Source organism: Danio aesculapii, chromosome 6 (assembly GCF_903798145.1).
Source record: "Danio aesculapii chromosome 6, fDanAes4.1, whole genome shotgun sequence".
NCBI lineage: Eukaryota > Metazoa > Chordata > Actinopteri > Cypriniformes > Danionidae > Danio > Danio aesculapii.
Window position 1 is genome coordinate 45,998,213 of NC_079440.1, and position 24,439 is coordinate 46,022,651.

A 24,439-nucleotide genomic window follows, 5' to 3' on the forward strand; every position below is an offset into this window, starting at 1 on the left:
TAGGTCGTGCTGAATCCTTTGATTTTCTTTCACTATCCTGACATTTACAGTGAGAAAAAATAAATCTACTAAAAATATAGAATAATGAGGTTTATGTAAACTACCGTTTCCAAAAAGACATCATGTGTGTTTAAATAACTTTTTATGTCACACAATATAAAATCTAGGGTTGTGCGATATGGACTTTTGTTCTTGAACAAAATTGTGATTTCAACTTTGATACACAGACATGAACACAAACATACGTTTTACACAGTTTAAAACATATTATAGGATATACATATAAGGAAAAAATTTACAGTAGATCTTTATCAAATGCATGTAACGTGTCTAAAACAGACATAAGGCAAAAAAGTAAAGAAAAATCACTTAGTAAAGGTGTGATTGCCTCTAAAACAGACCTATGGCAAAACAAATAGACTACTGTCTGTCTGTGTGTGCACATTGGTGTGCCGTCAAACTCAAGTAGAACTCTTTGCGACGCTGCAGTGAAATAGGCCATTCACATGTCATGTCTTTTGCGTGCACAAGTCCGTTATTTTCAATGGAGGTGCGTGGCTTGTGCGCGCATATTGAGAGCTATGCGCTCGCATTTTCCAGGCAAACCCAGTGAAAACATCTCTTTTCAGACAACCTTTAAAATTTTACTTTTCAGAATGCCGCACCGTAAGTCATGTAACAAGAACTGACCGATCAGCTTCATACTTTATATGGAATATACACATTTCAGTAGACTAATGACCTCACACAAACACCCGAACACCCAGTGTTTTTAAATTTTCTCTATAAATAAAACTTGAATCAGAATTGCAGCAATGTTTTGTTAGTTTGTCATCCTCTGAGAAAATGTTTGATGGTCGCCGAACAACGACAAAGGAGCACGAGCGCAAGGAGTCACGCTCGCGCTGTCCACACATTTTTAGATGATTTTGATACGATTTCAATTAATTGTGCAGCCCTAATAAAAATGTAAAACTTTAGATTTTAATTTTAAATTTGATTGTGAAAATTGGCTACACAAGCATTACATTGGCAACATGATTTACTAAGCCACTGCGATAAAGAATTAGTGATAAAAGCATAGACAGCAATTTTTGAGAAGCTATTGCACTCATATGTAAACATGACTGAAATGTCAATTTTATTTTTACTTCAGTGATTAAAAATGTTAAAATCCATAAAATTAAAGTATATACTTTAATTTACAGCAATTTTTATTTAATCATTCATTCATTCATTTTCTTTTTGGCTTAGTGCCTTTATTAATCTGGGATCGCCACAGCGGAATGAACCACCAACTTATCCAGCATATGTTTTATGCAGCAGATGCCCTTCACTAGGAAACACCCATGCACATCCATTCACACACACACACACTACGGACAATTTAGCCTCACCTAAATTCACCTATACCGCATATCTTTGGACTTATTGGGGAAACCAGAGCACCCGGAGGAAACCCACACGAACACGAAGAGAACATGCAAACTCCACACAGAAATGCCAACTGACCCAGCCGAGACCTTCTTGCTGTGAGACGAGAGCGCTACCCACTGCGCCACCATGCAGCCCTTAATTTAATTCATTAAAATTATTTTTAAAATTACTGATTAACAAATGCTGTAAAAGTATTGATACTTCATGATAACAACTGAATGCTAACAAAATGGATCTTATAAAATCTTTTTCCTTTAAGTGTTGATTTTGATCTAGCCTGGGCCACTGGAGATGTTCCTCTGCACATGAGCGTTAACCCAACGCCAGCTCGGCACATAGAGTGCGAGGTTAACTCAGAGTGGCACGCGAGAGAGGCGAGAACAGAGCAGATGACAACATGATCCAGACTGACGCTGGCAGGCCCTTTTATTGCCTCGCCTCCAATCCAAAGTTAAAAATCTTTGAAAACCTAAGAAATTTTGTTGTCTTTTAAATAAAAGAGGCACAAAGCAGCAGCGGGGGGTTATTGTCTGACCCCCGTGGGGGGAGTCGCTGCAACAATTCCTACTCCATCTTTTGATGGCTGCGCAAGGGAAGGAGGGGGATTGAACGCAGAGAGAAAAACACGCGCAGACGGAGGAGAGCCTCTCGAGGGCTGCATCAAATTCCTGTGATCATACATAATACTCTTTTAAACTGTGTTTTTCTTGCCGTTCGTCACGTTCCATTCAGCTGATCAATTGTTTCTCCTTTTGACGGTGCCACCCTCCCTCTTTCAACCCCCCTCTCTTTCCAGAGTCCCTTCCCTTCGCCTGTCCTTCTGACAGCAGAGAGAGAGAGAGAGAGGGAGAGAAAGAGAGAGAGAGAAAGAGTGACAGCTTCTGTCAGAGGCAGGAGAAACTGTCCTGTCGCATTGATTTATGGAGGCGACGCACCACAACTTGTCCAAACTGAAGCCCCTAGTTCATTAATTAGCGAGCTGGGGGACTTCGAAGTAAGCATGTGTGTGTGTGTGTGCGTGTTTTATAACATTCGCCTTCATTGATGCGCTCTCTCCAGTTACAGAACCAAGCTCTCGGTGGGGAAGTTAAAAAGTGAAACTCTGATTGTCTTTGAACTGCTTTTGACCGCACAATAATCGCTTCTTTTGTCCAGAGCATTGCCTTATCCTGCTGTCATTAGAGCAGCCAGACACACAGCTGGTGATACGGCCTTTAAATGAAGGAAGAGAGAGAAAGACAAAGAGGTAGAGTGTGCTCCTGATGCAATGCAACTGTGCTGTATTTCTGTCAACCAGGAAACCTCATGCGCCCTTCTGTCTGCTCCTGCTCATATTCTATATACACATATAAACACATAGAACTCAGAAAAAGGTCGACACCGATTCGGTAAAACTGCAAAACCTTTTCTTTTTCTTTTCTTTTTTTTTTAGCAAGTCTTCATAGGAAAATAAAGGAGAAACAAAACAATAACTGATGTTTTTGCTGAATTCTAATGTTAATTGTAAATTTCTCAAATGCTAGAGGTATGCAATATTTGAAGCAATAAATGTTTTCAGCTTGACTTAATACAGTACATTTTGGTCAGTAAGTACTTTCAGGATCATTTCATTTTAATGTGACAAAACGGCACATATATTTCAGTCAAATCAGTACGGGAAAATACGGAGAAACACCCCCCCACTGTAGTCTAATTAGCCACAGCCTGATTTTATATAAATGAGACTATAATGCACCACAGAACATCACAGAGCCTCAAATGAAACAGAGAAAGATGTTAGTGCTTATTGCGTTATGGCTGGTTAGGATGCAGAACTGTACAGTTCTTCCCATTGTCAAACTCAAAGTAAGACAACACAGTGGTACTTCTGTTGGTGGAAAGCAGCTGCTGGATGCATTTAACGAACACCAGGCCTAAGTGTGTGTGTGTGTGTGTGTGTGTATAAAGTAATCCAGTCAGCATTACCTCTTTACTCTGCTGTTTGCTGCCATGCTGCTGCTGGATGAGCTGAAGGTGGAGTTGTTCTTGCTGTTTCTTGTAGAACTCCTGGAGTTGCTGCTGCAAAAATCACACAGGGTCATAAATTAAAGATGCCTCTTTTATACTTCTGTTGAGTTTTATTCTCCCCCTCTTGAGTCCAAGTACAAAGTAACAAAACTGACTTTTACCGTATCAGCTTGCTGCATAATACCAATACCTTTACAAAAATCACAGAAAACCCTGTTCCCAGTGATATGTAGACTTCACATTTTACAGATTTCACACTTCACACATATCAGAATGAGAAAGAACAGTCAGAGCATATTTATTCAGAATGTGTCAAATTCTTTGAGTCAAATATCACGTTTACCACAACACTGAATGCTGTATATCGTTTCACTTGAATGTGTGAAATTCCTAACACACATCCACACGTTTAATTCGTTTGTTACATAAACTGGGCAACAAGACAGCTGAAAAGAAGGTACTGTATATACTGTAGTTTATATGTTTGAAGAAAAAAAAAATTAATCTAATTTCAGGGCATTATAAAGACTTACACTTACCGGCCACTTTAATAGGTACACCTGTCCAACTGTTACCGTTAACGCAAATTTCTAATCAGCCAATCACAAGGCAGCAACTCAATGCATTTAGGCATGCAGACATGGTCAAGATGATCTGCTGCAGTTCAAACAGACCATTAGAATGGGGAAGAAAGGTGATTTCAGTGACTTTGAACGTGGCATGGTTGTTGGTGCCAGATGGGCTGGTCTGAGTATTTCAGAAACTGCTGATCTACTGGGAGTTTCACACACAACCATCTCTAGGGTTTACAGAGAATGGTCCGAAAAAAGATAAAATATCCAGTGAGCGGCAGTTCTGAGGGCGCAAACGCCTTGTTGATGCCAGAGGTCAGAGGAGAATGGCCAGACTGGTTCAAGCAGATAGAAAAGCAACAGTAACTCAAATAACCACTCGTTACAACCAAGGTATGCAGATAAGCATCTTTGAACGCACAACACATCCAACCTTGAGGCGAATGGGGTAACGTGCCATGTCATAAAGCGCGAATCATCTTAGACTGGTTTCTTGAACATGACAATAAGTTCACTGTACTCAAATGGCCTCCACAGTCACCAGATTCAATCTACTGGAGCACCTTTGGGATGTGGTGGAACGGGAGATTCGCATTATGGATGTGCAGCAAACAAATGTGCAGCAACTGTGTGATGATATCATGTAATTATGGACCAAAATCTCTAATAAATACAAAGGATTAAAGCAGTTAAAGCAAAAGGGGGTACAACCCGGTATTAGTAAGGTGTACCTAATAAAGTGGCCGGTAAGTGTATATTGAATTATATTAAATAATAGTTGTTGTTACAGTTTTATAATAGCTGTTATAGTTTTAGCTCTACAGTTTGATCAGTTGAACCATACTTGAAATGACGTGAAATGTGAAATGACGTGAAATACGTGAAATGGCTGAAATACGGTTGAAATACACCATGTTGCTACAAATCAAAACACAATTTTCTAAAAATAAAACAAAAAACAAAAACATGACATTTAATATATCCATGCTAAATTGGACATTTTTAGTAGACAACTGCATTTTGAGGAAATACATTTTCCTGATCACACTTTTTTAATAAGGTTACATTAGTTAATGTATTTGCTAACATGAACTATCATGAATGAAAAATACTTCTTAATCTAGACTTATTATTATTAATCTAGACTTAAAACTAGACTTAATCACATCATGGATCAACATTTACTGCATGATTAAAAACTAAAGTTATGCTTGTGAACATTAGTTAATGATTTAACACAAACAATGAATGACAAAATGCTGTAATAAATGTATTGTGCATTGTTTATTCATGTTAGTAAATTAATATAAAGTGTTACCATTTATTTATTTGTGTGTGTGCATGATGTGATAGCAGTATTACTCCAATGATCCAGTTAAATTCAAATAAAGTGACTGTCTGGCGATAAGCAATATTCCAGTCACCGTAATACAAGCAGTTTTCAGCGTAAAGCAGAACGAGAGCGAGTATACCTGCTGTAACATCAGTGCTTGTTGCTGCTGCAGTAACAGCTGGAGCTGCTGAGGGCTCAGGACTTGGTGTTGGAGAATTTGCTGCATCTGCTGAGGAGTTATGACCTGTGGTGTCATCATAGCAACAGAAACTGGCACCTACACAAACACAGAAAAAGGATGCACGTGTGAATACAATAACACTCCTGTACACTAAAGATAACATGCCACACATCCTATGGCTCCACGTGAACGTTCTATGAGATCAACCCTCAAATCACTCGTATTTGTCATCAAATGAGTATTGTGCTATGGAAGGCATGTGCTGATAAACTGTTAGATCTCATCGGCCAGTGACTGAGTTGGAGTCTTTGCAGATCTATTTTCACTTGTATACCCTTAAACAGACTGACTGAGTGAGTCTTGACAGTACAGTCAGCGCAAAATTAATCAATAGATGTGCAAAGAGAGAGAGTATCTGACTCAAATACGCACGGAGTGTACTTGAGAGTAATGCAAAGCCACAGAGAATTTGTGTGCTACATGTTAATCATATGCTTTGTAGCTGGCTTCTTGGTATAGCGTGGGAATAGTTGCAATTCAAAGGCCAGCTCTTACATATTGCCATCTGCATTTTGATTTCAGCGAGCAAATGCGGACAGCAGGATTAATATTCAAAAGCCTGACAATTTACAGTAGCAATGATATTTTATCATTCAGAAGTATTATTGCTATTCATTTATTCAGAAATTGACTAGTTGTTTCAATTTCTATAATTAAAAATAAAAATGTACTGTACAAAGGTATGCTTGTTAACATTAGTTAATGCACTGTGAGTTAACGAACGATGAACAACTTTAGGTTCATTATTTAATGTTAACAATTAATAATGCAATAAATGTGCTGGTAATGGTTTGTTCATGTTACTAAATACATTATTTAACATTAACTAATGGAATCTTATAGTAAACTTACTGTTCATTTATTTTATGTACTGCGCTGTACTGCGGAGATGCAGACAACATGATTAACATAATAAAAGTCTGACAGATTATTGTATTCTTTATTATCTATTGAGCCCTTTTTGGAGGATCAACTGGAAAGCATTCTCGAGTTCTGGCTTTTCTGCCACTTACAAAAAGTTTCTGAATTAAGTATTTGTCCATTATTTATTTTTAAATGACCATTATTATCATTTTTTAAGTACTGCGCAGTATTGTGCACATGTAGTCAACATAATTAATATTCAAAAGTGTGACAGGTTATATTAGCAATTCTATTTTATGATAAGCATTATTTATTTATTTTACTTTTTTATTTTATTTAGTAATTTAATTTAAAAATAAAAACAAAGAACAAAGCGGTTGTCATATGGGTTACAAACTTAAGTTATAATACATTAATACATAATACATATTGTTTACAATGACATACTCAGTCTATTTTTGCCAATACTTGTTGCACTTTTTGGAATCAAGTCTTAGGTTAAAAGTCAGACTCTGTTTCTATTCAGGCTCTCTGCTCTCTATTTCCTTTACAATTTCTATCTTGTGAGCCCTTGATGGAGGATCAACCTGAAACCATTTTCGAGTTATGGCTTTTCTGCTACTTACCAAAAGTAAAAGTATTAAAACTATTTTTAAAAAGTACTGTGAAGTATTGTGCACATGTAGCCAACATGATTAATATTCAAAAGTGTGACAGATTATTGTAGCAATTCTATTTTTATGATAAGCATTATTTATTTAACTTTATTTTATTTAGAAATTTAATTTAATCATAAAAACAAAGAACAAAGCCGTTGTCATATGGGTTACAGAATAAATTCATTTGAAGCACATTTTCACATTGTTTACAATGACATACTCAGTCCATTTTTTTCCAATACTTGATGCACATTTTGGAATCAAGTCTTAGGTTAAAAGTCAGACTCTGTACAATGTATTTCCTTTACAATTCCTATCCATTGAGCCCTTGATGGAGGATCAACCATTTTCGAGTTATGGATTTTCTGCTACTTACCAAAAGTATCTGAATTAAGTATTTGTCTATCATTTATTTTTTAAATGACCATTTTTAAAAGTACTGTGCAGTATTGTGCACATGTAGTCAATATAATTAATATTCAAAAGCGTGACAGATTATTGTAGCAATTCTATTTCAGGATTAGCAATATATTAATTTAACTTTATTTTACTTAATAATTAAATTTAATAAAACAAAGCGGTTGTCATATGGGTTACAAAATCAAGTTAAAATACATTTGAAGCACATTTTCACATTGTTTACAATGACATACTCAGTCCATTTTTGCTAATACTGGTTTCACTATTTGGAATCAAGCTTTAGGTTAAAAGTCAGACTCTGTACTGTGTATTTCCTTTACAATTCCCATCCATTGAGCCCTTGATGGAGGATCAACCTGAAACTATTTTCAAGTTTTGACTTTTCCGTTACTTACCAAAACTATTTAAATTATGTATTTGTCCATTATTTATTGTTTAAATGACCATTTTTAAAAGTACTGCGCAATATTGTGCACATGTAGCCAACATAAATAATTTTCAAAAACCTGACAGGTTATAGTAGCGATTCTACTTCATGATAAGTATTTTTGTTTAGTTTTTTGTTTATTAAATGACTAGTTATGGATCAAGCATCCCAAAATATATTTTAAAAATGTTTAAAAATTATTCAATGTTAAAAGTGTAATGTACATGTACTAAGGTGTCAGAAAGTAGTCTTGGAGATCACAACCAGTTTCTCCAAAACCCACCTGAGAGGAGCTTTCAGAAGCAGCAATATGAGAAGCAAAAGCTGCACTGAGTGATGGGTCAGACTGACAGAAACACACACACACACACACACACACTCAAACAAGCACATCATCAAGCGTCCCACTCCACTGACAAGGCCACTGGCCATTATTGTGGAGAGCTGTCCGTGTTTTGCTTGTGACTGCGTGAATACGTTTTGCATTTTCATTTTCCCCTGTGATTGTTTTCTCTCCTCTTCATCACCGTGAAGCATCTTGTCCCTCTCAACACTTCACTAAAATGGGTCAGAGCGCTCACGGTGTACCGTTTCGTTGTGTACACAAACCTAAAATTGCTGAATATCGCGTCGTCGACTGTGTTTTCATCAAAAACAATTTGAGACTACAGAAATATTAAAAGGGCACACAAACAAGCTCAATAAAAAGGGAAATGACGTGTGCTGACATTGAGAGGGTCCTCGCGCCGCTGACAGGGGTCTTTAATTAGAGCCTGTGTGAATACAGTACAGTGTCAGCCTTTCTCTACGATCCGCCGCGCCATTAAAATCTCCTCTGTGACATTGGCTGACAAACCACGTCTGTGCTGAACTTGATAGCGGCGGGCACTGGCGACTGTTAACATATCCCCAGCGTGTTTTAGTGAGCGTGTGCGAGATCGCGGATGTATGTCTCACATCTGCTCCTGATTTGCCAGACATCAGGGCGACAGTCACACCAAGGTTACCCCAATTGCATCTGTGATTCAAAGCTCAGCTGAGTTTGTCATGTCCTGATGAATGCAATAGAGTCTGAAAGAGGCGGGGCTAATTTACAAACAATCTCCGCCTATTTCAATCAACTGCATATACAGAAACACTAAACAAACACCTTCGATGCCATAAAGCCAAGGTTATTTGACATGTCTTTATGTATCCGGTGGAGTCTGTTGCTTATGGAAAGGGGCAGGGTTATAGTCATATAGACTCCGCCTACTCAGCGACCTCCAAATATAAAAATAAAACACCTTCAATGGCTCAGAGACACTGTGAATTTGTTGCATTTCAATAAATGCAGTTGAGAATGTGGCCTCAGAAAGGGGCGAGATTAATTTACATAATGCCTATTTAAACTTATGGTAAATATAAAAACAGACACATAAAAACACCTTCAGTATCACAATGTCGGTGTCACTTCTTCATGAATGCAATTGAATTTGCTGCCTCTGAAAAGGGGGTGAGGTTACTTCACAGAGTCTCCGCCTACTTAACCTCCTCCAAATATAAATCAGTCTTAAATAAATGTCACATTATGATGAATGTGGTCTCTAAAAGGGGCGGGCCTAATATACTCAATGTCTCCACCTATTTTAACATACCTCAAATTAAAAAAAACACAAAACAAATACCTTCAGATTGAATTTGTCATGTCTCGATAAATGCAAATGAGTCTGTTCCCTCAGAAAAGGGCGGAGTCAATCTCCACATAGTCTCCGCCTTCCAAAAAATCCTCAAAAATATAAAAGCACACAAACAAAACACTTTCATTCTATAGAGACATAATGGATTTGTTATAAACTCATCACCGTCTGGATAAAGTTGAACACATAAGCATGCACGGTTACGTCTTAATATGCAGCCCATCTTTCACATGGCTTAGCGCACCATTTGCATAGGCTGCAGCCCTTGATTTCTTCATTTCACAGTCATTATGCACTCGTGTCCTTTTTTCTCAGCGCCACTAATTTTGATGAACTATTGTGAAGGTCAGAGAGGCAGACGGGTGGGTGGTGAGACAAGACGAGCTCAAGCACACAGACAACAACAGATGCACATGTGTACGCTTATATTTGGCAGTCAAATACTTGCTAATTTTGGTTAGTTTTATTTTAGTATCACTAAAGTACTATTATAGTTTTTGCTAACATCATGGTAATCCTTTACAGTTATGTTTCATTTGTTAAGTATTAATAAATCTTTAAAATAATTAATATACTTTAATATTATTTCAGAATCTTTCGAATAAATATTTCAAATAGGATGTGTATCTGTTCATATGATAAACAGATAAGGTAACGTGAACAAGGGCTGCACAATATATTGTTTCAGCATCGATATCGCAATGTAAGCATTTGCAATCACATCGCAGAGTCTGAAATGTGGAGACAGGATTGTAGTCTAGTAAATGTTATAGAGCCACAGTTGAAAAAGCATGTTATTTATTGGTACACTTTGCAGCAACTAAAGTAAATTGTATCATTAGTATATATATATTTATATATATATATACACTATACAACAGGGGTTGGCAACCTTTTTTCAGCAAAGAGCCATTTCTAATTGTTTTGGCAAATGGATTTTTTTTAAAGAGCCATTATGTGTCGTGATTGAAGTTAAAATGTCCTTTTATTCTTATTCATTTTGCTGTAAAAAAAAAGTACAGTAAAAAGGTAATTGTAATTGTATTTTCAATATGAAACTGATTTTTTAAATAACAGTTTTAACTTTTTAAACTTTAAAATATTATTGAAGGGAGACAGCTGGAGAGCCACATATTTTTGGTCAAAGAGCCATATGTGGCTCCTGAGCCATAGGTTCCCTACCCCTGCTATACAATGTTATTTAACATTTGTTAATTCAATTTATGTACCTGAATACTTCCCAGAATATCGCAATATGTATTGCAATAAAACTAATTATTGCAATGTCAGTTTTTTCAGTATCGTGCAGCCCTAATGTGAAATAAAAATACACAGTTGTATTATTAAGAACTAATGTTAAAGATTAGTAAATACTGTAATAAATATATTACTTATTGTTAGTTAATGTTAGTTAATACATGAACTAATCTTAATTTAAGGACCAATAAACTTAATGTTTACTTTATTGTAAAGTGTTTTCATTTTTGTATTACTTTAGTTTTTTCAATTTTATAAATCCCTGTTTTCGCTGTAATTGTAGCTAGTCATTTCAATGTATCTTTTGTGATTTTTCTTTGTGATTTTTAACCAAGCTCGGCTGAGTTCGCCATTTCCTGGTGAATGCGATCGAGTCTGAAAAAGGTGGGGCTAATTTAGAAACAATCTCCGCCTATTTCAACCAACGACAAATATAAAATCACAAAACAAACACCTTCGATGCCATAAAGACAAGGTTGTTTGTCATGTCTTCATGGATGCAGTGGAGTTTGATGCTAATGGAAAGGGGCGGGGTTAATTCACAGTCTCCGCCTACTCAGCCTCCTCCAAGTTTAAAAGCAAAACACTTTCAATGCTTCAGAGAAGAGGTGAATGTCACATTTTGATGAATGCAATGAAGTTTGTTGCCTCATATATTACTCAATGTTAGTTGATGTTTGTTAATAAATGAACTAACCTTAATTTATAGGAACTTCATTAACTTAATGTTTATGTGAAGTGTTTTGTATTTATTTATTTAGTTTTTCATTTTTTTGTTTTTGCTGTAATTGTAATTGTTTTCACAAGTGCATTAAAAAAGAAATGTTTCGCCTTGATAAACAACAAAGTATATTTTATTGTATTTGTTTGTTCAGTTTAAAAAACAAAAAAAGGGTTTTAATTGGTTTTATTTTTAGGTAACAGAGTTTTATTTGTTTTAATTTTCATAAATATTTAAAAAATAAACCAAGATTTGCTAAATTTTCCTACTTTAACATTTTTTTTACTAATTAATATTTTTATTAATAAAGGCTTATTCATAAAAATATGATTATTACTTATGATGTATACTGCTCAGGGGCTAAGTAAGTGAATAACCCTGCAAATGAATGCTCAAATGCTCTGTATAGCTTGTCAGACAAAGTGAGCACAAATAAAGAAATTCTGCTCACAACTAGGCCCAACGTTGAAATATTAAAACATTTCCCTAAAAACCTAACCAAATGTAAATAAATAAAACCAAATCTTTAATTCCAATATCAGAGGCCTCCTTATTTTTTCTATATTTGGGTCTTATAGGATTAATTACAGTAAGTAAACGACTAAAAACTGTCAACTTAATCACAAACACAAAATATATTTAATGCAAAAAATAATCAGAAGTTTTTTCATTTGATTTTCTAAAATGATAAAAAAACACTTTTCCTGACATATTTTATATTTGTATATCATACACACATCTCCAACCAATAAATACAAATTGACGTACATATAAATGTAAATGCTTTGAATTATTTATAAAAAACAACAACTAAACATTTCCTAAGTTCTCAGGCCATGACAAATCCCAACCCCAGCCTGTTCCAATTAAACCCTTTACATCCACACCTTACAGACACACTGACACCAGATTCACACCCTCATTTAACTGCATGAATGTGTGTGTGTGTGTGTGTCCACTCGTAGCAAACCTCAGCCCTAGCGGAAAGCCTATTACAGCTCACATTTTACTGCCCATTACCACTGAGGTCATTAGTGGAGAGAGGGATGGGCCTCCTCTTAACCTATTGATCATTGTAACTACTAGCATTTAATCCGCTGGTGAATGAGCTGGAATCTCTTTAAGACAGAAGAGAAGCACTTCAGCTGAAAAATATCATCCTGGCCACTATATCAGCAGCACTTAAGAGGAGTGAGGGAAACCGCTCTTCTCCTCCAGCCGTAATCGTGCAAGTGTGCGCCATCAAATTATTATTATGAATAGCAGTAAACGGCCATATCGCTTGATAAGAGGTGAGGGAAAGAACAAATACGTATTTCAAGCCGTCCCGCGATGAGATAATGCAGATATCTGGTCGAACGAGATATGAGGAATTTTATGAATGCATATTTTAATTTGTTTTTTGTTTTTTTTTTTGTACTTTTACATTGACATTTTGCAGTCTTGATCAATACACACATTGTTCTTAATTATTGTAATGATCATACCACTTCATTGAAAATGTATTACACTCTGGTGACTGTTCAAACTACCTATTATAAATGAGCTGAAACAACACAATTCTCAAGTTTTTTGAAGGGACTACTTAATCATGTTATGTTCAACTTAAATTTGTAAAAACTTCAGTTAACTCAATCGATTTGTGTTGGGACAACATAAAGGTATTGAATGGAATTGTTGTGTATACTGTAAAATGCAGGGTTCCACACAATGGATTATATGCGCACAGACTTTTAATTTTCAGCCAGCCAGCCCGACGGCTTCCGGTGAACTGTCTTTCTATTACAAAATCATCACGTTTAAGATCTGTTTTCTTTCAAAATAAGGTATCCTCATTGCCTAATATATATTTGATATAAAGTGGGTCTCAGACCAGACAAGAAGCACTGCATTAAATTTCATTTTACCTGCCACCTCTTTAAAATATGAAAATTTATTTTACCCCAGTATTTAGAATGGAGTTTCTGCACTAGCCTGCTGATACTGGCGGTGCTAGCAGTAACATGGTCTATAATCTTGTTTTATGCTTGAATAACTAATTGAATGCTTAAGTTTATTTAACTGATTGTATTTTAATTACATTACGATGTGGATGCTGTTAAAGGAACCTTATAATATTTAAAATAATCACGTTAAGCTTTCACTGGAAGTTTATCGTTGGGTAAAAAACACTGTGCATATAGCCCATTCAACTAGGTTGTCCCAACACAAATCAATTAAAAATATTTAAATAAATACCTATTATTTATAAATAATAATTAAATTATTGCTTTGTTTTACTTTAATTTACTTTTTAATTATTTTCTTGCAATTAGAAGTTTTACACAATTGTTTCCCTATTTGTTGTTGTTTTTTAAACAAAATATATTCTTTAAATACTTCAATTCATATATTACAAAAAGTGTCCTTTAAAAGTCAACACAATATTAAATTATAATAAAAATGAGAAGAATAAATAATTATGTACATTATATTATTTAAATATTGCCAACAGTGCAAGCATTTGTGATTATGAAACGTATGCTAAATAAATAAATTATTAAAATAAGAAAATATCAAAATTAACACAGATCAATTAAGTTCATCCAACAAAATTAAGTGAATTAAACAGAAAACAATTAAGTTGTCTCAAAAAAAAAACATCTCAAGAATTGTGTTGTTTCTGCTCATTTATAATTTTTTGAGTGTTTAATTACAGACCTCGTACATCACTTTATCGTATAACTGCAGGTTAACTATGAATATATACTGTCCACCCTATACAAAACATCTTCACTTTTTCTGATTTTGCCAATAACGCAATAATGTACATTTTTTTCTAAAGCTGCTTTGGAATGATAATAAATGTCAAATAAATACTTGCTTTGCTTTACTTTTCAATTTATTTCCTTTTTAATCATTTTGCTGCCTTTAGAAGTTTTACATATTTATCTCCTTGTTCTTTTTTATTTAATCTTCAAATACTTTTCCGTATATTCATATTGTAAACTGTTAAACACAAACATGTATAGCTATGGAAAAAATGTAGAGAGCTCTTAAAAAACTCTCTGGATGTACTGTATTTATTCAGCACAGGTTTGAGTAAATGTTAATATTTGTTTTATTCTATAAAGGACTTGTTTGCTCAGAAAAAGGAAGAATTGTTGGGAGAGAAGCTGACGGTTATGGATTTTGCTGAGGAGAGAAGAGGTGCAGGCCAGGTGTGAGTGTAGTACGTTAACACACACACACACACACACACACACACACACACACACACACACACACACACACACAAACTCCAGCAGCTGCTCTGTGACTGTAGGCGATGTACTAGCGCAGGCCTGCTGTCCACCAGCCCTACCCAAAACACACATCATACACTGTACACTCAACACTCACATGCCAACACATGCAAACTCCCAAGTGAGGCTGACACTTACTTTTTTAATATGAAATATATCTCTGCCTCAAAATGTCATGCATGTCATGATTATTTTCAGATTTTCTGTAACAATTTGTTCCTTAGCAGATTCCTTAGGAAATGTTTGAGATGCTTTCATATGCTACAACCTTTTTAATGTTTAATTTTATGACAACAAATGCTTGTAAAGTAAAAATATACTCTATATTATTATTTTTGAATATAATTTGAAGTATAATATGACATTATTATGTGTAGTTTTATATGTAAATCTGTATTACCATCTTTTTACACCTGCAGTTTTTGTTGACTTATTACAATGACCTTTTTATTTATGTTTATTTCTGTTTAATTATTTATATCTCTATGAATACTTAACATTCATCTTTTTATAGTTTACTTCTTTATGCTTGACATTTTCATTTAATTATGGTTATTATTTATATGAACTATTATTGTATAAAATTATATACATATATAACATGTAAACAAAGAAATATAGTTATAGACTTACAAAAATGTCCTTTAAATGCAAACAAAATATTAAAATATAAAATCATAATAAAAATGAGAAGAAAAAATTTATATGTAAAATATAATTTTTAAATATTTTAATATCTGCCAACAGTGCAAGCATTTGTGGTCATAAAACTCATGCTGAATAAATTAATAATTAAAAAAAAATCTAAACTAAAAATTCTATTAGAAATTTTGAAGATGGCATTTTTTCACCAACTCCAATAATAAGTTTATTATTAAAATTGACTTTCATCTTTTCATTAAAATTCATCTTTTCATTCTAAAGATGTTGAATCTCAATACATACAACTCCAGAATGATGCCAGTGTACCATACGCAGCTCATTTAAGCCTGGCGCTCAAATCCAGCGTCCAGTTTTGTCTTCAGAACACGAATACGAGCAGGAAACGGCATTCAGAAACACGGCTCTAACGAGGAAACATCTGACACACATCTGACGAAGCTCAGAAACACTGATACTGACTTAATGAAGAACGCATTCTTCCTGAGAGAGCAAAATGTCATGCAAGGAGAGAAGGAGAAAGAGAGAGAGGCAATTAAGATGAAGAGTGAAGGGGGGCGACTTCAATCACGGCCTCTCCAACATTGAACTGGCCGCACGGAAACAGGTTGCAAAGAACCAAAAGAGGAAAGAAAGGAAAAAAAGAAAAGAAAATCAAATTTTAATGCCAGCTCCCCGGTGTCATCTTGTTTTGTCAGGACATCAAATAGAATTGAGAAGTACAAAATAACAAGCCCTTGAGAAATCAGAGGAGGTTTGGTCTGTTTGAAGCCCTTGGTTTACCTTGTCCGGAGATATAGGGAATTGCATTGTCCGCGTGCTCATTTGGCACGGCATGCATGAGAAAAAAAGGATTTTATACTACGTGCATGCTGTAATTATTCATTTACATGCTCAATTTCGAAGATTAAATCTGTAATATATATATTACAACAGGTCAGTGCAGCAAAAAGTAAACACAATATTAAAAGCCAAAAGAAAAGTGTCAAACAATTAAGTAAAATATACGTCTTCTAATCACTCTGCCCAAACTGCAAACATTTTAGGCAATATATATATATATATATATATATATATATATATATATATATATATATATATATATATATATATATATAATTTTTATTTTTTAATACTATAAGTGCACCATACTTATTTAAATGCTCAACTTTAAAGAAAAAAACTATCTAAAATGTTTGTAAATGTTTAAAAGCACATCTTTGCACACAAAATGTTCCTTCAGAGCCATTAAAATGCATGTAATATTGATCCATTTATGACAACATGCATGTACTATAATTTTCATGAAAGCAAAGACTCCAGGGCAGAAGCGTGGATCTACATCCATCTCCCTAGTCGCTTCTAAGCGGAGAATAATTCCACTCTCTCTTTTTTCTCGCTCTGGCTCTCTCGCAGCCCGTTTACAGTTCACATAAACAGGATAATCATAGTCACATTTTCTGCCCATTTACCGAGCAGATTCTGCGGGGGGAAAGCGGCCCATTCAAGGCAACTGTAAAAACAAAAATCCAGATTGCGCTTTAATTAACTTCTAAACCACAAACAAACAAGTTCTCAGCGGAGCTGGCCCGCTCTGCTGTAAAACAAACAAGCAGGAGCGGAGGAGAGGAAAGCATGAGGTTTCCCACACTAAACTCAGCCCCTCTGCAGGTGGGATGAAGGACCCTTGGTGCTGATGCTCAGGGGACACTCACTTGATCTCACGCACTAACACTGACATTATGGATGTGCCCGTGGCATGTGTCATGCCTTCATTGTGTTTGCTTGGGATTTAAGTATCAAAAATAAACACACTAACAGCTAGATTTACATCATTTGACTGAGTTTTCTGTGCAAAAAAAATCCCTCATGAGAACCAGAATAATGAATTTATATTTATACTTTACATGAAATATCCTGACCCTTGACCATTCACTGCCTACAAGTCCTCCTAGGAAGTTCAGAAATCATAACTACGGTACGATTTGATGTGCGCTCTAGGGATTGTGTTAGATTTAAATGCAGTGTTTTGTGCAGTCGATTCTTCTCGTTTTCACGTTTTTATAGTAAAGACTAAAGCAAAAAAAAAGGTTTAATTTAAGAATGACTTAAAAAGATGGGGATGAAATACGTGATCTATTTATTTGCATTCATCAGACACTGTTATTCAGCGCAGCTTGCATATGAGAAACATCATGAGGGTTTTATTATTAAAATATATGGTTGGACTTTATTTGACCACTTATGCATTTGTTATGTACTTAGTTCTGGATAAATTAAGGTAAATTACAAGAGCTAAGGTAAGGTTTAAATGTAGGTTTGGGGTTAGTAGTTATTACCAAGTTATTACAATTATTACACATGTATTGCAAAGTTTATATCATCCTCTATTATCTCCTTTTGTATCTGGTCTAGCTTTATATTAGAAATTTGTATGTACTAGCTCAAAAACAAATACATATTTTATATCCAAAGAGTAGGGATTAAGGGCAGGTTTAGTGTTAAGGGTAGTGAAGTATTGCTTAAGAGGTCAACAGTATATTAATGGACGTATTTACAGAAATATAACAACGAAGTGTTTTTTTATTCAATTAATTATTCATTTAAATGTTAGTGCACACACTTTAAATACACTACACAGTGTTTCCAAGAATAATACTTTTCATTTTAAACATAATTTTACATATTTACATACTTTCAAATTAAAACTGTCTCAAATTAATCATATTTGCATTTTTTTTTCCATTCGCTTGTTCCCAAAAACAATTGATCAGACTCCTCCAACTGGAATAAATCAGATCTGAAAGAGCGTCCCGCTGGTGAATATGTCACTGTAGTAGCGATCATCATCTTACAGACAAGACTGGCAGCAGTGATCATTTCTCACCACAACGCAACCCCAGGTGACCCTTGACGTGACTCTACTCACACACACTAAAACACTGGCATGATGCGGGACCGCCGAACGTCTCCAGCTCAACCCAGCCTGACATACACCACCAAGAACAATAGTGTTGACAAACTGTCTGCGACCACTTTCCACCTTTCCACTACACCCTAACGCCCTTTCCTCCCTCCCGCTCTCTCTCTCTCCTCTCTCACTCGACTCATCCCGCTGATATGATTTATGGTTTACCAGCTCAGCGAGGTTACGCAACGTCGCGCATGCCTTCAGACGCGTTATTGGAGTCGGTGGAGATTTAATTAAGATCACAGTCGCACAAATCCTCCTCAAATTGAGAATTTACTCGAGACAATGGGCGTCGTATCCTTGCATGAGAGAGGTCCCATTCTGCACAACACCAAACCATGCTAATCTGTGTTTCCAAGACATCATCTGAAGGATTCGGTGAAATGCGATTTGTGTTGTGATCATTGATTATGTTTGTCTTGGGGGTCGACTAATGTTGAGAGGGTGATATATTATGTTAAAAAAAGACTGAAACTTTTGTTTATCTTAGTAGATTTATAAAAAGACTCCAAAAAACATACTCTTCTTGTAAATTTGTTCAGTTTGGTGCTGAAATTAGTTTTGAAGTTGCAGATGTGTGAGTCCAGGAAGAAGCCGCAACCTGTTTTGTGTTATTTTGCTGTATTTCATAAAATTGTCTTTCGGAGCAATTCATCTCTTTGCTGCGCTCTTTCCTGTGAGGATGCTCACCTGGTGTGCCGAGCACAAGAAAAGGAAAGCATCTTTGAATAAAAATGTCTTTCTTTATCTTCTTCCTCTGTGGGAGAACAGAGGAAAAAGACAAGAGCAAAGAACAGCTGGCAATGCCGTGTCTCATCACCAAAGCATTCTCAACTCTCACCACAAAATTCAGCACAGGACGTTTGTGAAAGAGGTCAGCTGCGTGAACGACTGACCAGATAACCCTCAACTTTTTTTTCTTGACTAAAAAAACTTTCCTATGGGAAACATCTATTCATTACACACAGACACACACAGTATGCTTGCTCTCCATCACATAAACACACATACACACACATGTGAATATTCTCTCTCGCACATACACACACACACACACAATGCGTCTAATATGCGTCGAGCGGCAGAAATGACAGGTGTTGGCAGGCTCACGGCCTGTCAGGGCAACACATAAATGTGGTTCGGCCCCAGCCAGAGCGGGCCCTAATGCACTACTAATGAACAATAAATCAAGTCTGATTACAAACTGTCAGCCCAATCAGCTCTCACCCCTCTCTAAAGCAAGGGGCCCGGTGGTCACAGCTGTGCGGCATTACCCTCCGCAAGCCTCCCTGTCCAGCCTGTCCACTCCTTAGCACTAGAAAAGTCCCAAACTTCACAAGTCTAAATAATCACAACAACGCTGCAAGAAATAAAGTTGCTGTGTTATTCTTAGTGATTTCACAGAAGAAACATGAAGGTTGTAAAAAGCGAAAGAAGAACCACTTGTATAACGAAAAGAGTCCATAGAAGCTAAAGTTTCTTTGAGGAACTGTTTATGCTTGTAAAGAAACTATTATTTTTTTATAATCAAAGCAGAAACTTTTGTCTAATTTATGCTTTAATAACATGTAAATGCATCATTAAATATGGAAATTTACTATTAAAAACATATAATATCATATAATATCAATATCAGCACTCCAAATAGTATTTAACAGAGACAAAACTTTGCCTTAGTTTCAACGATTAAACTTCTGGCTTGTGCTCGGTCACACTTTTGCGCACACACACACACACACACACACATTTCTCACACACACATAAAAAAAAAAAAGAGGGCCCATGATACAAGTGTCAAATCGGAGTGTGTTCCTGCCCCTTTCTAAATGTGGGCAACCATGAAGGGGATCAGACCCTCCCTACACACACATACACGCATACAATGCTGTTAGTAAACACTCCTTTTCACAAATAATGACATGTAAACTAAACAAGCTAACTTCAAATACAGCCAAGTCCAACACTGCACAGCATGTGTAATCTAAAAACCATTTCACAGACATGTGCTTTAAAAAATAAAAGCTGTAAAAGTGTTTACCTGAAAACACAAACACACAGCGCAAACAACATTTGACAAAAGCCCTGCTCTTGTAGCTTTAAACACCAACTTGTAAATTGCATCACAATGTTTACATGTCTCCTTACCAACCAGCATGACACAAACTAATACAAACAGCATGCGTAGAAATCAGCCTCTCTTCCTTTTCTTTTTGGCTAAAACTTTTCAACGGCAACAGAAACAGCTCTTTTAGAGAGGAAAAAAATTACAGAATCAATCATATTGACAAACCTGACAAACTCCATTTGGCTGGCAGGGTAAACAGAGTGAAGCTGGGCCGTTTGGAGGATCGCGGAAGATGAGAAGACACGAGTCGTGGAGCGGAGAGAGAGCAAGAGAAACAGAGAGAGAGAGAGAGAGAGAGAGAGAGGCGTTTACAGCGAGCGTGTGCGCGTGCTGCCGCGTCTCCAGCCTTTTTCCCCGGGATATGGACAGATTGCACGCGCGAGGTTGCTCTCTAGCTGACAAGATACAAAACTATCCAATCAACCACGCCCTTTCTCCACCAATCACAAGCAGCCCTCTAAACATAATCAATTCAAATGGGGACACAAGCAGCAGCAGGGGCCGCCGCGGGCCGTGTGTGTGTGTATGTGTGTGTGTGAGTGTGTGTGTTTGTTAGAAGGGGGGGCAGGTGAAGCAATGCCTTTGTGTGGGACCCTATTAAAAAAAGAAAGAGAGAGGGAGAGAGAGAGAGAGAGATAGAGGGAGAGAGAGAGAACAAAAAAGACCTAAACAAAACAAAAAGGAAAAAAAAAGCAGCACAGTTGATGGCTGTTAACCCTTTGACCCTGCTAAAGGTTTTGTCTGGGCTGGTGAAACAATGGACAAATGAAGAAAAAGAAAGGCTTTAATTAAACAACAGATAAGCAAACACTATCTGACAGAGAGAGAAGTGGGATTCCGCAAGTTGTTATTGTTGTGTTAAAGCGGAATTGTTTACGGGAACACAAGCTTTAGCATTCATTTTAAATAGAAAAAAAGAGCATTAAAAACATATAAATGATGGTTATTTAAATAAAAAGTACATTTTTAACAAGCAATTTTACATTTAATTAAACACTTTACATGTACTTTAAGTTAAGACACCGTTAAAAAAAAGGGGATACAAATTAACACAAAGTTATTTCCAAACTTTCCTAGCTGATTGATGTCCTCAAGAATTGCAATTTTTTTTCTCAGACATAAAGTGCTATACAATAATCACTTAAAAATCTGGAAAAAAAATCATCTTGAAACTGACAGATCCATTGTTTTGCCTTAGTGTCTAATCTCAAAGTGTACATTGTAAACTGTTTGCCACAGATAAACTCTAATATGGATAAGGCAGCTATTTCCATTCACAGACTATGTGTGTGTGGGTTCAATTCACCTCTTATCCAAATCAACTAATTTCCACAGTATAAAATGCCTCACACCGCGGCCCCTCTTCTGGTGCAAACACTTAGAACATAAGCGCTCAACGCTAGCAAGTGATTAAAACATCAACACCTTCTCACACTTTTTTAATAAAAAGAAGGGGGAAAACACTGAAAAGTTGCTCCGCCCCCTACTGGCAAACTTTATATTACACAGTTAAACCTAGAGAGGCTTAATTTACTGCTTTAGTTAATAGTTATACTGACACATGGTCAGAGACATTTAAATCAAGCCTAGAAATATTTAATGAAGAATATTAGCAGTACATTAAAATTTAAGTCCTACATGTGAGAATATTTAAAACATGAATAATAAGAATTTGAATATAAAAACAGGCAAATAGATAAAAAAGAAAAATAGATTAACATATTTTAATATTATTATATTTAATATATGATAAATGTATAATCTTGTTTTTACACATATATATATACAGTTGAAGACAGAATTATTAGCCCCCCTGAATTATTAGCCCCCCTGTTTATTTTTTTCCCTAATTTCTGTTTAATGGTGAGATTTTTTTCAACACATTTCTAAACATAATAGTTTTAATAACTAATTTCTAATAACTGATTTCTTTTATCTTTGTCATGATGACAGTAAATAATATTTGACTAGATATTTTCAAGACACTTCTATACAGCTTAAAGTGACATTTAAAGGCTTAACTAGGTTAGTTAGGTTAACTAGGCAGGTTAGGGTAATTAGGCAAGGCATTGTATAATGATGGTTTGTTCTGTAGATTATCGAAAAATATAGAGTTTAAAGGGGCTAATAATTTTGACCTTAAAATACTTGTAAAAAATTTTAAAACTGCTTTTATTCTAGCTGAAATAAAACAAATAAGACTTTCTCCAGAAGAAAAAATATTATGAGACATACTGTAAAACATTTGCTTGCACTGAAATATCTAAAAAAGAAAATAAAATTCAAAAGGGGGCTAATAATTTTGACTTCATCTATATATATATATATATATATATATATATATATATATATATATATATATATATATATATATCTATATATATATATATATATATCTATATATATATATATATATATATATATATATATATATATATATATATATATATATATATATCTATATCTATATCTATATATATATATAGTATAGTTTGAGTATCCCTGCACTTTATGACTGCACTTTTTTGTAATTATTAACCTAGTAGTTATAGCTTATACATGAGACACGATAACGAAACATTAAATGCAGGGAAGAATACTTTTCACACATGCTTCTATAAAACGCACACATGAGTGTACATGCACACACGCTCAAGCAAGGGCAAAAAGGCAAGCAGCCATGCAAGTATGCACACACAACGCGCACAGCCACACACACACACACGCACACGCACACACTTGGCTGTACCCCCACATCGCATGCCGTGTCCCCTGGGCAGAATGTCGGCATATTCTCAATAAAACACCTTCTTAGCAGTAATAGGCCACTGTTCTCATTTCACTGCTCCCAAAGGGCTCATGATAAATTTAGCAGACATACAGTTCAAGCCTCCTCCTCTTGTCTCTCCCTCTCTCTCTCTCTCTCCATCTATCTGTGCTGTGTTCGGGCCTGTACGCCATAATTACCCATACTCTTTCTATCCGAGCCATCTAATAGATCTTGCTGTTTATTCACTCCATCACTTTGTGAGTCACAGAACCAACACTATTCATTTATGTCTTGTTACAGATAATTGGAAAGCACAGGTTGACTCCTTCGCGAGACTGACACACAAACAATACCGCACGGCATCTCGGATCAGCTCCGCGGCTTCTCGTATGACTGTCAGAGTGACACGGGGCCAGGGGAAACTGATCCCAGATAAGCGCTTGCTGGTAACCTGCTTGAGTTTAGCATATGAACTGCACAGTCATACGAACGCTCTCGTGAAGAGTCATTGCTAAACCACTATAGATGTGACAGATTCTAGTACTACGACTATGACGAGATATCTTTGCTCAAAGAGTGTTTGAGCGCAATTAGTACAATCGAAATAATGAAAGTGCTTCGTTTGCATAAAGTATCTTAAAGAGATCATCCATACATTGGAATTCTGATATTATTTATTCATCCTCCCCTTGCTCAAATTGAGTTTCTTTTCAATTTTGGAAACCAGTAGCCGTTAGTAGCGTTTGATAGCGTTTTTTTTTTTTTACTACTATGGATTTCGGGTGTCACCAATTAAGCCCTGCTAACACTGAAGATTTCATCCACGATTTGGTCATCTCAGACAAAGTTGGGAAATCCTAAAATATTTCTCAAATCCTAGGTTTATATCTGTGGTCTTTGATTGTTGGTTTGACATGTTCACCGACAGCCACTTAATAGCTATTAGCTTAATAGCTATTAAACTTAATAGCTATTGCGGTCAGATTTTCCCTCCGATGACGTTCTGGCAGTG

The 24,439-nt window shown here is 35.7% G+C and overlaps 1 protein-coding gene across 7 annotated transcripts in view; it reads right to left on the bottom strand.

The window, feature by feature from the left end:
• Positions 1 to 24,439, bottom strand: part of foxp1b (forkhead box P1b) — a 287,035-nt gene that overhangs the window by 59,095 nt on the left and 203,501 nt on the right. For 6 of the 7 annotated variants that reach the window (XM_056460382.1, XM_056460375.1, XM_056460376.1 and 3 more), the window contains 2 exons: positions 5,489 to 5,626; positions 3,403 to 3,495 (listed from right to left, as the gene is read on the bottom strand). In XM_056460382.1, coding sequence (XP_056316357.1) covers positions 3,403 to 3,495; positions 5,489 to 5,626 — 231 coding nt within the window. The remainder of the gene's footprint in view (positions 1 to 3,402; positions 3,496 to 5,488; positions 5,627 to 24,439) is intronic. The other variant, XM_056460381.1, reaches the window with a different exon arrangement.